Source organism: Curcuma longa, chromosome 4 (genome assembly GCF_044706935.1).
Source record: "Curcuma longa cultivar G26 ecotype Majalengka, Jawa Barat chromosome 4, ITB_CL_G26_1.1, whole genome shotgun sequence".
In the NCBI taxonomy this organism is placed as follows: domain Eukaryota; kingdom Viridiplantae; phylum Streptophyta; class Magnoliopsida; order Zingiberales; family Zingiberaceae; genus Curcuma; species Curcuma longa.
In genome coordinates, this window is record NC_133864.1 from 16,642,663 (window position 1) to 16,655,997 (window position 13,335).

The 13,335-nt window shown below is 35.5% G+C and overlaps 1 protein-coding gene across 1 annotated transcript; it reads left to right on the plus strand.

Moving 5' to 3' along the window:
• Nucleotides 1-149: 149 nt before the first annotated feature.
• Nucleotides 150-12,675, plus strand: LOC141826582 (T-complex protein 1 subunit alpha). The gene is made up of 17 exons (XM_074713841.1): nucleotides 150-335; nucleotides 449-513; nucleotides 1,429-1,518; nucleotides 1,612-1,698; nucleotides 1,786-1,845; nucleotides 2,006-2,056; nucleotides 2,158-2,253; nucleotides 4,046-4,111; nucleotides 4,431-4,648; nucleotides 6,177-6,273; nucleotides 7,429-7,515; nucleotides 9,427-9,561; nucleotides 9,646-9,750; nucleotides 11,414-11,542; nucleotides 11,625-11,728; nucleotides 12,061-12,151; nucleotides 12,343-12,675. The coding sequence occupies exons 1-17, from the start codon at nucleotides 263-265 to the stop codon at nucleotides 12,427-12,429; spliced, it is 1,641 nt and encodes a 546-aa protein (XP_074569942.1). The 5' UTR covers nucleotides 150-262; the 3' UTR covers nucleotides 12,430-12,675.
• The last annotated feature ends 660 nt before the right edge of the window (nucleotides 12,676-13,335 follow it).

The following is a 13,335-nucleotide window of genomic DNA, read 5'->3' on the forward strand; positions in this document are numbered from 1 at the left end:
AACAATCGATTTGATCAAGATCCAGTGTGTCTGACTCAAACACGACCCACCAACACTCCATCCAATCACCTGACTCGGCCACTTGTTGTCTGTGCGAGCCTATATATGTGCATCATTCGCACTTTCTTTCATCTCTGCGAAGTCGAACCCTAAAACCCTGCCCGTCCCCGGTAGAAGTTTCCGGACCAGCCCTCCGGATCTCGTTCTCCTCGTCGCTAGCCGTCCAGTCTAGGGTTTCCACTGCCGCCGCCCGGCTTCGGCAATGGCGATCGCTGCTCAGACTCCCGACATTTTGGGCGACCGTCAATCCGGGCAAGACGTCCGCACCCAGAATGGTTCGCTCCTCTCATTCTTCGCTCGTCTCGGTCATCTTTCAGCTTTAGCTGTACGAGTGTGTTTCTAGCTCCATTTCGTGATCCCCTTTATTTCCATGTGTTCGGTGAGACAGTCGTGGCGTGCCAAGCTGTTGCTAACATCGTGAAGTCTTCTCTTGGACCAGTTGGTCTCGATAAGGTGCAGCGCGATCTTAAATCTCAACTCGTCTTTTCTCCGTTATGATATCAAAATTCATGGTTTGTGAGCTCTATATTGTTATTGGAATACTGGGTGCAGTTTCTTAAAGCTCGTAAATTTTGAGATGTTCCTTTGACTTTCCTGATAATTTGTGTATATGCACTAACATGGTGTATCTGCTACAAGCTTGATTGTAGTGTGTCAGATGCATATCTATACTGGTCATCTGTTGTTGATGCAAAATATTTTTATTTCTTGAATTCCCTTTTGGAAAGTACGTAACCAGAGTGATGTCTGATGTAAACATTGTTTAGTGACAACTAGATTTTATAGCAAACTTATTTGCGGAAGATACAGCATTGGTCTTGTAGAGACAGCCAAGCTACCCTGGCCCTGTATTACCTTGGTGGCTATGGAAAGAGAAATAACCTTAATGCTTGTAGGGGTATGGTATTTATTGATGTACCCTCTGCTGACCATGCCATTGGTCGGCTCCTTTGTGGATTTTGATAGACCTTTTTGTTTTGTAAATCCTATAAGTTTAGGCTAAATTAAACACAAGGAACAAATTCAAATACAAGTGGACTATGAAATTATACACTGAAGCTAATCCATTTTATTGATGCCCCATAATGTTCTTTATTTCCCTGTTTTAATGTTAAATGATTATCGTCTGTGCCTAGCAAACGATACAAGCTCAATGCTTGTATCTGATCAATTATAGAGAAGATATGTCAATAAAAACTTAATAGATCTTGGAACTCAATCATGTCTCACTAAGGAGTTCTTAAGTTAGATTTTTTTTTCCTTTAGGTTATTTTCTGTTTAGTACCTGGCATATCATGCATTTTTGAGTACCTGTGATTTTCATAATTTGATTTCTTTTAAAACTTGTATTTAATGGTGAACTACTAGATGCTGGTTGATGACATCGGTGATGTCACAATTACTAATGATGGCGCAACTATACTGAAGATGTTAGAAGTTGAGCATCCTGCTGCCAAGGTCCACACCTGGTCCTGGTTGTGATTCACATATTTTAGTTATGTTGGTTTAAATTTTGGCGATTGTTTATTAACACTATAACGATGATTCTAGGTACTTGTTGAACTTGCTGAACTTCAAGATCGAGAGGTTGGAGATGGGACGACATCAGTGGTTATCCTAGCTGCTGAGTTACTTAAGGTGGCTTAGAGATTGTGTCTATTGTGTTCTTTTTTGTAGTTTACATTATAATGTGAATTGTTGATGGGTTGCTATCCTTTGTTACAGAGAGCAAACGATCTTGTGAGAGATAAGATTCATCCAACTTCTATAATCAGTGGCTTCAGGGTAGTGAATAATTAAATATTTTGAAATATTTATGTTTTTTTCTTCAGTAGTAGCCCACGTATAGCAGAATTATTTTCTGTTAGCATTTCAGTTTTTATGTATGTCGAAGTATATGGTTTATAAAATATGCCAATTCATGTTTCTCAATATCTCTTGATAGCTTGCAATGAGAGAAGCTTGCAAATATGTTGAAGAAAAGCTTTCTGTAAAGGTATGAACCTGTTAATTAGTTTGTCAATATTGTATACTTTCAAAGTACTAGTACAATTTTCAATCTCCTCTGCTCACTCAGTAAGGATGTCATGCCCACAGGTTGAAAAACTTGGCAAAGAATCTCTTACCAACTGTGCAAAGACAAGCATGTCTTCGAAATTAATTGCAATTGACAGTGACTTTTTTGCGAATTTGGTAAGATAAAACAATTACTTTCTGTCTTTCTGTTTAACTTGTCTCTTACTCTTGACCTGATTGTACGTGTATATATCAGTTATGTTTGGTGCTTGTCACTTCCACCAAAAGATTAGCCTTTTGATTACAGGCAATGATCCAAGTGCTATTTCTGTTGACTTGCTAAGGTCCTAGATAGCTTGAGCTTCTTGTTCCATCAAACAGAAAGCTATTTATATGGCATACAAGAAGCAGCATATGTAATCAGCGTGGTATAGCAGTGCACAATTTAATATGGTTTACCATCCAAACTACAAATCATTGAACATTGGTATTGCTTAAGGCTGCGTATTAAGTTTATGTAAAGATTGAGTGAATCCACTGCAAGGTTAAACAAGAGAATGCATCAGATAGTAGCCTCCATACTGACATCACTACTGATAATCAGCCTCAAGTACTAATGAGTAATGACATGATGTGATATCTTTCCTTATTTAAGTTAGTCACGTGTACGTGCTTGCCCTACAGATGCAATGGAAATGAAACTGTGGGACAGATGTAAAGCTAAGCAAATTGCTTCTGCACTAAGAACTGAGGATTGTGCAGGTTGGAAGAGATGTGATCTGCTTGGCCAATCAATTTCTTGAGTGCCCCTGTTTATCTATGGCATGATACACTTGCAGCATAGGGCTGTCTTAGTGATACATTACAAAACTTGAATTTTTTGGTTCCTCTTTACCTAAGTTTCTAGGCTAATATAGTTTTTTGCTACCAGTTTTTGCTTCTATGTGAAACCATATCATAGTATATATTATGATATAATATGCTTGACTTGTGACCTTCGTTGGCTTGATATTTTTTATAGTTTGAGAAAATATCTTCTTTTCTTGAAACCAAAGGACTTTAGTAAAACTCATACTGATTACATGAAATATAGTTTGATTAGTAAGAAAAAAAATTTGAGGGGCTAGTTTAAGTAAACAAACAAGATCCTTTGCAATTAAGGTTTTAGTTATTTTATTACTGAAGATATTGTTAATAGGATAAGTAGCAGATAGTTAAAATGGAAATGAACTTAATTATGTTATTGTCATGTGTCTCTTTGTTTAAAGGGTGAGATTGATATGATTATGCTATGATAAGCAACACTGTTGAGAGTAAAAAAGTAAAGTAGGATGGCTGGGTAATTGGGGATAATATGCACAGAAAAGTATGATAACAAAGATGAGAACCATAAGCTAGAAGTTGTGTGGAGTTATTATAAAAGATAAATGAAGAAAATACCATTATCTGTAGCAAATAAATAGATGATAATTATCATCTATTTATCTGGGAGCAAGTAAGTGTAGCATAAATAGATGCTAAAATAAGAGAATAAAGATGGAAATGGTACAAACCTATCCAATTTAGGTCGATAGATTCTAAGTTGAATTGATTGGAGCTGAAGCTGTGATGGTAGAGGGAGGCACGAAGTTTATTTATTGCAATTAAAAATGAATTGGAAGATGTGGATACTAATAGCTATCTAGTCTTTAAATTGTAGCCAATTCCAAATGGTTGTCTCATGGTATTCATAGTTCATTATTTTGTGTGACATGGTCAATTTGTGAAATCTTGCCAATAATTATGTGACCTTGCACAATTCTATTTTCCTATATGTTATTCTATTTATACATTAAGCTAATTATACCCATGAAATTAGGAGCTACCTAACATTCCTCTAGAGATGAACATGAAGGTTGATTCTTGTCTTTTGCTTTCTGTGCAATGAGCATTTTTTACACTGTATTCTTTTTCCCTGTTTGTTTTCTAGGTTGTTGATGCAGTTCAAGCAGTTAAGATGACCAATGCAAGAGGAGAAGTTAAATATCCAATAAAGGTTAGAATCTACTTGAGTTCCACCTTTCTTTTGCCACAGAACCATTTGAACTCATTTTGCAATGGTTAACCCGACTTGCATAATCTGATACATTCAAGAGTGCATTGGAGAATTTTTTTCACTTTCATTACTTGCAAAATTACTTTATCCCAACTATTTTATTTACATCTAGTGTTTTAATTTGGAAGAAAACTTGGTTTTATAAGACTGAGATTTAGAAAGGGATTAATTTTTTTGATCTATATATGTGTTAGCTTGTTTATTTCATTTCATCATTCCATTTTACTAGAAAAATAAAAGCTACTCCTTTGTTCTGCAGAGCATAAACATTTTGAAAGCCCATGGAAAAAGTGCAAAAGATAGCTACTTGCTAAATGGATATGCTTTAAATACAGGCCGTGCAGCTCAAGGAATGCCAACTAGGGTTTCTGCTGCAAAAATTGCCTGTCTTGATTTTAATCTTCAGAAGACAAAAATGCAGATGGGTATTCAAGTCTTGGTCACTGATCCAAGAGAACTTGAAAAAATTCGTGAAAGGTGATTTACATGTGGATTTTGAATTCTGTGCATACTTGTTTGATAAGGTCAACTTGTAAATTTTTATTTAACACACACACACACAATTTTCCTCACTGTAATGGTTTGAATTTGTTTATGAAGAGGAGATTAACCAATTTAATACCAACAATAGCAATTTTTTCTGCCGGTTATGGAGGAGATGAAACACTCAAATGAGAGTAGGTAAAGAGGAGATTAACCAATTTACTACCAACAATAGCAATGATGAGTGATATCAATGTTAAAGAAAAGATGTATCAATATCTTCTACCTTGTCATCTAAGTCTAGCTCCCATTGGATAATCAAGATATATTTTTGCAACATCCTACAAATCAATTTCAATACCAGATTTCCTTAATATTACTTAATAGGAGCCTTAGAAAGTTATATGATTTATTTTAGTAGAATGCAATAAGAAACAATGCTTTAATTTAATGCACAAAAAATAATTTGATATTGTGAAGGTATAGTAGAGATGTTTGGTATAATTTAATTGATTTTATAATACTGATGCTTATACTCAGAGGCAAACAAGCTAATTTGAAGGGCACCATAAGACTAGTATTTATTATAATTGACATTGGAATGCTTTGAATTTTGTTAGAACTTGCCATGTGCTGTCACAGTATGGAACTGAAATTGTACCATTCTGATCAAATAATGAAACTTTGGAATGGAACGATTGTTGAGATCTTGCTTTTATATACCTTTGTTATTCATTACTGGGGATACGGTCACATACAATTTGTGGTCTATAAGTCATTATAGTCTTCATGAACAATGGATTGCATCATTCATGATTAATTCAGTATAATCAATTGTTCCATTGGTGTATATAGTAACAAATGTGTTTGATTCTCTTCCACATCTTATTCTAACCAAACCGTACCAGAGTTCATGTGTAATACATGCTCAGTGATACATCTGATTATCGCTTTAGTTTTACAATCACTTTATGCACAACATTCACATTATTTTGTGTTGCCTTTACTTTCCCTCACTGTGTGTATTAATATTGTGAAAGTGCATGTTCTTTGCCATTATGTATTTAGGCCAAACTGTACCCGAATTCATGAGTCACATCTGCCAAATGAGATGTTAGATTATTCCCTTTAGTTTTATACAATCAAGTCATGTACTACATCCACATCAGGTTTAATGTTTGTTGCCTTTAATTTCTGTTAACTAACTGAGTAACATCCTAATCAATGCAATCAAGTCATGGACTACATCCACATCAGGTTAAATGTTTGTTGCCTTTAATTTCTGTTAACTAACTGAGTAGCATTCTAATCAATTTGATTTTTTTTGTCGTGATTAATTTTGTGGCAGTTAGCCCTTTAATTTCAGTACTCTTCTAGTCTTCTTTGTGCTTTATTTTTCTACCTTAATTATGAACTCCAGTCTTTTCTTGTTTGGGCTGTGGTTGTTGGAATCATACATGTTCACTAGTTTGCATATATATGAAGCCCACTAGGCACTGATGGCATCATATAAACTGCACAGGGAAGCTGATATAACAAAAGAGCGAATCCAGAAGCTGCTAAAAGCTGGTGCTAATGTTGTACTGACAACCAAGGGAATTGATGATATGTCGCTGAAGGCATGTATTTCTTACGCTAAGTATATTCTTTTGCTAATGTGTATTCACTCAATTCTCGAAGATAAATTTTATGCTTGAATGACCTTTGTCAGAAAGGCTCTTGTTTATATTGCATTTCAGATAATGGCATGGTGGAGTATTGTGTGGTAAATGGCTCAGTAGCATAGCTAGTTACGTTGACAATCTATACTAGCTTCTGAAATTAGAGCAAAGGATTGAAATTTTAAGCCATGTTGTGTGGCTTAGCAGAAAACTTTCATTCTGTTGTTTGACCAAAACACATAATAGGTAGCACACCTGTGCTGGAAGATTGGAATCATGCTGCTGGCCACGAGGAGGGGAAGATGAGATATGAGGAGAAGCTATAGATGGCTTCAAAACATTCAAGAGAATGTATACTGTAAAAGAAGGAACAGGAATTTGGCGTTCAATAAAGAAATCTAGTGATGTTCGCGAAGGATAAATCAGTAAGGTTACCAGAGGAGATTTTCAGATATTGCGAGCCTCACCAGCAGCCAGATTTAGCAACCATGAAGGGGCAGCGGACTAAGCACAAGGAAGACAAGAGTCCTTGACCCTTTTTTAATACTAATATATTAAATATATTATTTATATGTATCGATTATTTATGTACTAATTATAATGTAATTAATTGATATTATCTATCTAATGCATAACTTTATATAATTGATGACTCATGCTGCATAATTAATTATTTTTATATAATTAATTAATATATATAGTATAATTAATATAATTTACTAATATCTATTGGTTGATATGGTATTGATACTGTAGTGTAGTGTTTCAAAAACTTTGCGCTTCTCTATATTTAAAATCTAAAATTAGAAGATATAATCATTAGGTGTTTATACATTCACCAGCAATAATGGGGTATCACACATATTTTATCATTTGTTTACTGATTTTTTTCCCCTCAACATATTCAGATTCTTTTTTTGATTTCATCCACTGTCAACATCAACTTTTCTCCTATATAAGTCTGACAACATATCTGGATTCTATGGTGATTGTGACATCCTCATGTATAAGTGTTATGCTGTTTTTTCTGAATCTTTTGGAGGATAGATCTCAAGTTATGGTTCCTACTTTTCTCCTTCAGAGATTGACCATCTGAATTGAATTTAATTGCAGTATTTTGTTGAAGCTGGAGCTATTGCTGTGAGACGTGTTCGCAAAGAGGATCTACGCCATGTTGCAAAAGCAACTGGTGCAACTGTGGTAAGATCTTAATTGTTCTAATTGTTTTGTCATTGCTTATGGTTGGAATATCACATTTATAGTGTTCTTGAATTAGCTTTCACATTTACATTTCCTTCTCATTTGTAAACTAAGTTTATCCAATTGTTCCAAGCATGGAATTCTTCAGTCTTCATTAAAACTAGATTCTCCCTTCTTCTACAGATTATGTAATTCTTTTTCCTGTCAGATTATAGACTTTGAGATCTAAGACAATTTTAGCTATTTTTGTTGTATATTCATTTCTTTAATTAACTGACATGCATATTCCCATGTTTTGAAAAGAAAGTAAATTGAATGATTTTCCCCTCAAATTTTTGTTGAATATTGCATATAGTTGCTATGTACAATATGAAAACACTGCTAACTGTTTGAAGATTTTGCATGAAGTTGAATTTTGTCTATAAAATGCTATGTGCCACTGACAAATTAAAGCTTCAGTATTCAGTGTCTCTTGGGTTTCATAAAATACTTCCAGTTTCCCATTTTGACCAACAGTTTTTTATTTTTTTTCCCCTGAAAAAAATATTTTCTTATAGATTGGGAGTCACTATAGTGTAGATTTTAACAATATATAAAATAAAATATAACTAATGTTTTTTATAGCTTTTTAGGAAAGCAATAAACTTGTATGCATAAAATGTTTTTAGCACATTTTATTTTATTTTTAGTTTTTTATGTTATATTTCAATGCTGTTTTATTTACATTTTTTTGCATAAATACATGCAATCTTTAGCATTCGGAATTTTATTTGCCTTCTGTAATAAATTATTTAATTGAATTATACTTTGTCCATTGGTATGTGCCTAGTACTTGGTACAGTGTATATTGTGAAAGAACTAATGAGAATGACAAAATGATGTGGTTCCTGTCCACACTTTTGTAATTTATCTTTTTTGTAATCTTTTTTTTCTTGCTTCAGAGTACTATTCGACAACTATGGATATGGACTGTGGGAATTCAATGTTGAGACAACTGCAGATGCCAACTAATTCATTAAATTATTGTAGCCTTATCTATTCAAGATTTTTCTGGCTTCTTAGGAGACAGTATGTTATGCCTCAAAATATTGATAGCAACTGACTCACCTTCAAGTTGAGCACCATTTATCATCAAGTTAAATCGTGCAGCACCAGTTCAAGGGGGATAACAAGGGGAGCATCAAACACTGTGCATTATATATACGTTATGAACTAGTGTTCGCTATTGACAGAATGTGTTCTTGACTGATATAAAGATGGATGAGAATATATGGAAGAGTTTAGTTTCTCTTCGCTGAAACTTTGCTATTTTATTTGTATAACATTGTCATAGTCCATATAGGTCCACTCAAGACAGTTAACATTTTATATTCCTGCAAATTGTAGTGACACCTTCTGGTTCTTTAAATTTGTTGTCCAGTGTGTAGGTAATTTAGCATGATGGGCTATCTTGTTGGAATTTGTCTAGGAAAAATCCAGCTGAGCTGATGTGCCATTGTCTTTCATTGTAAAGGAAGAATTCCTTCGGTCCAATGAGATAGGGAGGAAACAAAGAAAATAAGCTAGTGGTCATATAGTGAAAGTTTGTTCAAAGATGAAATGGAAAAGGTTCCTCGGATTCTACTATTAAGAAAAAAAAAATCCCAATGGACTCTGTTGAATATAATTGTATTGGTTTGAATTTATGGATCTCTATCAGGTTTCGATCTTGCAGAACTTTCTGATCCAACTTTGCTAGTTTTATGCTGATTGCTAAATATATATCTTGGACTTGTTTAGGGAAGACACTGCATTTCTTACATTTTAAAGTCTTTATCTAGAGCATACTCACTGTGCTCTTCTATCTTCAATTACTTGAATCTGTAGGCAATTCAGGGTTTTGTTTGTTGATCTTTATGTTGGATGTTGCAGGTTACCACATTTGCTGACATGGAAGGAGAAGAAACATTTGACACAACATTTCTTGGCCATGCTGAGGAGGTCGTAGAGGAGCGCATTGCAGATGATGATGTAATTTTGATCAAGGGCACAAAGAACTCCAGTGCTGTAAGTGGTTTCTTCTTGCTTATGTTTCTTGTGACTTCCAGCATCTTGTATGTTGTATATTAACCATGGAAATTTCTGCACCAGGTCTCTTTGATTCTTAGAGGTGCTAATGACCACATGCTCGATGAGATGGATCGGGCTTTACATGATGCATTGTGCATTGTTAAGAGGACCCTTGAGTCAAATACGGTAACTGTACCATCAAAATCTTGCAGATTATTATTGCTTCTTTGTTGCCTGACTGTCTAAAGTTAATTGATTGTCTAGTTTTGATTAGAGCCTATCATTAGAAAAGAGATGAGAAAAGAAAATCGCAGGAGTTTTTACATTTGTCCTTATCTTTAATCTCCTTTTTTTTCTGTTTTCTTTTGTTATGTAAGGATTTTGCATTCTTTTTCATCTATAGCTAGAGTCTGGAATAATTTTATGGCTGCCAATCCAAATCTCTAATTTGACCTTCATATTTCCTGAGAGAGTGGTGGCTCTGATACTTTGTTGCATTTTTGAGGAACATTTGAATTTTCCAGGTACGGTTTTAGAAGTTTGTCTTCGCTATGTATTCCAACATTTCAGCACCATCATACATGACCTATTGTTTGTATAGGGCATGCCATTAACCATTGCCAACTCAGTCTTTCAGAAAGTGCATTCTATGCTACTGTCTGCTATCTTGAGCCCTGGTCCACACTTACATGTCTTAGAATGTATCTTAATTCAACTTTTGGGGATGAATTAAAGAGGTTTTGTCTGGATCAGGTCAATCCCACGTGCTTTTACTCCATTAAACCTACTACATTAGTAACCTATATATATATATATACGCGAGAAACCGCGCCAGTCACTGTGGTCTCGGTTTCCGGCCAAATTCGCCGCCGTCCGGCCGTCTCTGGCCGCCGGACCGACGCCGGTCGACTCGCCGGCCAGTGGCGCGTCGATTGGGTCCGGTTCGGCGGCCGGAGATGGCCGGACGGCGATGAAATCGCGGCGGCAGTGGGCGTGGGTGGGAGAGCGGCGGTTTCCGGCCGATTTCGCCGTCGTCCGGTCACCGGAAGCCGCCGGACCGACGCCAGTCGACGCGCCGGCGAGTGGTGCGTCGATCGGGGCCGGTCCGACGGCCGGACGGCGAAACGGGAGCGCTGGCAGTGGGCGTGGGTCGGGTGGTGCGCACGGGTGTCGCGCACGGGTGTAGTATATATATATATATATATATATATATATATATATATATATATATATATATTTAAGCCTGAGTTTGGATCTCCAGCTGGAGTGGTGTAATTTTAGTAATATGCCCTGTCGACCTTGACATGCATCAGCACACACTTCAACATGAGCTGAGGTTAATTCATGAGCTATAATCCTACATTCCTTTTCCACTTGTTTCAAAAGGAGTCTCATGTGTAGTATGTTAGCATCATATTTTTAATTTTCGAAGACTTAGATTCAATACTGCTTCTAGAACATTCACATTCAGAACTATATTGTTCACATGCCCATAAAGATTTCTGGATTGAAAACTGTCATCACACTTCTTCAGGGCTGCTACTACTTAAATAGGTGTTTCCTCACTTTGCCTCCCAGGTTTTCTAGTGTTTTATCCCCCTCCATGTTTAACAAATGAAATTGAAGGATAAACCATGGGAGGAGAATTTTCTTGTCTTGATTGGACCTAGACAATATCAGTTAACACATGCTGTCTCAGTTGGTATCATTATAACTATGTTGGCACAGGTGATACAATGAAATTGATCTGTTACTAGAACAGGACATTTAAATTGTGCTGGATGCAAACCAACACTTGAAACCATGCTTGATTTGGGTTTCACAAGCTTTGTATTTTAATCTGATATAGGTTGTAGCTGGTGGTGGTGCCGTTGAGTCTGCTCTGTCTGTTTACTTGGAATACCTCGCTACAACTTTGGGATCTAGAGAACAGCTGGCAATTGCAGAGTTTGCAGAATCTCTTCTAATTATACCAAAGGTTGTGTTTTTATATAATTATATGCATTATATATTAAATATTTGTATATAGCCTTTATACTAAGCTTAAGTTTGTGCGGCAGGTTCTAGCTGTTAATGCTGCAAAAGATGCGACGGAGCTAGTTGCAAAACTTCGAGCTTATCACCACACTGCTCAAACCAAAGCTGATAAGCAGCACCTATCAAGGTATCAGGGGATTTTTTGGTGTTTTTTTTACACATTGAGATGCTCAATGAAACAATTGTTGCTTGCCTATTTTTGTTTAAAAACATATTTGATACGAAATTCCATTGATAATCTAAAGCCTTTTCTTCTACCCACTTGTGGCAGTTAGTGTCGATTGTTTATCTTCCTTTTCTTGTAATTTCACAAATGATGTTTGTGGTCACTTGATCATTAATATTTAGAAAATGGGGCGGAAGGGTATTTTTCAGTTCAATACCATGGTTTTTTTTAAAAAAAAATATTCTTCCCCTTGTTTACAGCTCACTGTATTCTTGTGTGTTCTTTGTATATAGCATGGGACTGGACCTGTCCAAGGGTACAATACGAAACAATCTTGAAGCTGGAGTCATTGAGCCAGCGATGAGCAAAGTCAAGATCATACAGGTAATGAACATATGCGATTTATAAATACTTTTATTATTGGGAATCTCAATGGTATATCCAACATGTGCATAGGTAAAACATCTTTAATTTGTTATCGAACAGTTCTTCACTTTTATGTGATTCAGCAATTGTGCAAAAAACAAGAAAACAAACTAAGTAAATAGAATATTATTGTCTTGTTTTCGTTGCAGTTCGCAACTGAGGCAGCTATAACAATTCTGCGTATTGACGATATGATTAAGCTTATAAAAGATGAGCGGGAGGACGGAGATGATTGAGATCATTGTGATGGTGGAAGCGAGTTTGCTGGATTTTGCCTCTCTTTTTTTCCAATCATCTCCTAGCTTTTGTTGCAGTTTTATTTTATAAATTGTTTAACATTAAACGCCATTCTGTAGTATGTTCTCATTCCTATTCCTTCAGGATGGTTACTCAAACTTCGTTATAATGGCAAATGAGGAAAAGTTCTGTAAGTCACATCACAATTGAAAACCCGTACAAGTACTTGCCCTGTTTTTTTTTTCTCATTATCAGAAGGATGAAGTTATTACGGTTTGGGTAAAGGTTTATTTTGGATAAGTCGACTTATTATGAGAAAATAGTTTTAAGTTGAAATGATTTGTTTTGAATGGTTATTTTTTTAACAGATATCTAATCTTTTGAACGGACTAATATTGAGAGTAATTGATTCAGAAATTTTCTATCGACTATTAGAGTTGTCTTAACTAGGACTTGAGAAACAATGAAAGCTCTGCCATGGTCATTGTGATTATATACAAAGTTGGCCTTAATCCTTGAATGGTCATTATGTTAAAATAGTTTTGTGCCATAATATAATATTAAGAAGGGGCATTGTGATTGCACACGTTCTTGGGAATGGACATGATGACGTCTATGATTATTACAAGTAGTTTTGTGCTACAAAGGACACTATTTTATCTAATACATACTATAGTGGAGCAAGCCATCCATACGTGGTAAAATCACTTTATAAGGATTATCAATCATCTCACAAACAGTAGTTCCCTTACTGTCTACTTAAATACTTAGAAGATAATAATAATAATAAGATAACCTGGTGAAATTTATATGAGGAATGTACTGATTTCTCTCCATATCTATTGTAGAAGTAAGCATCCCGCGAGTTACAAGTTTGAACAAAAATTGAAAATGAAAGAATTAAT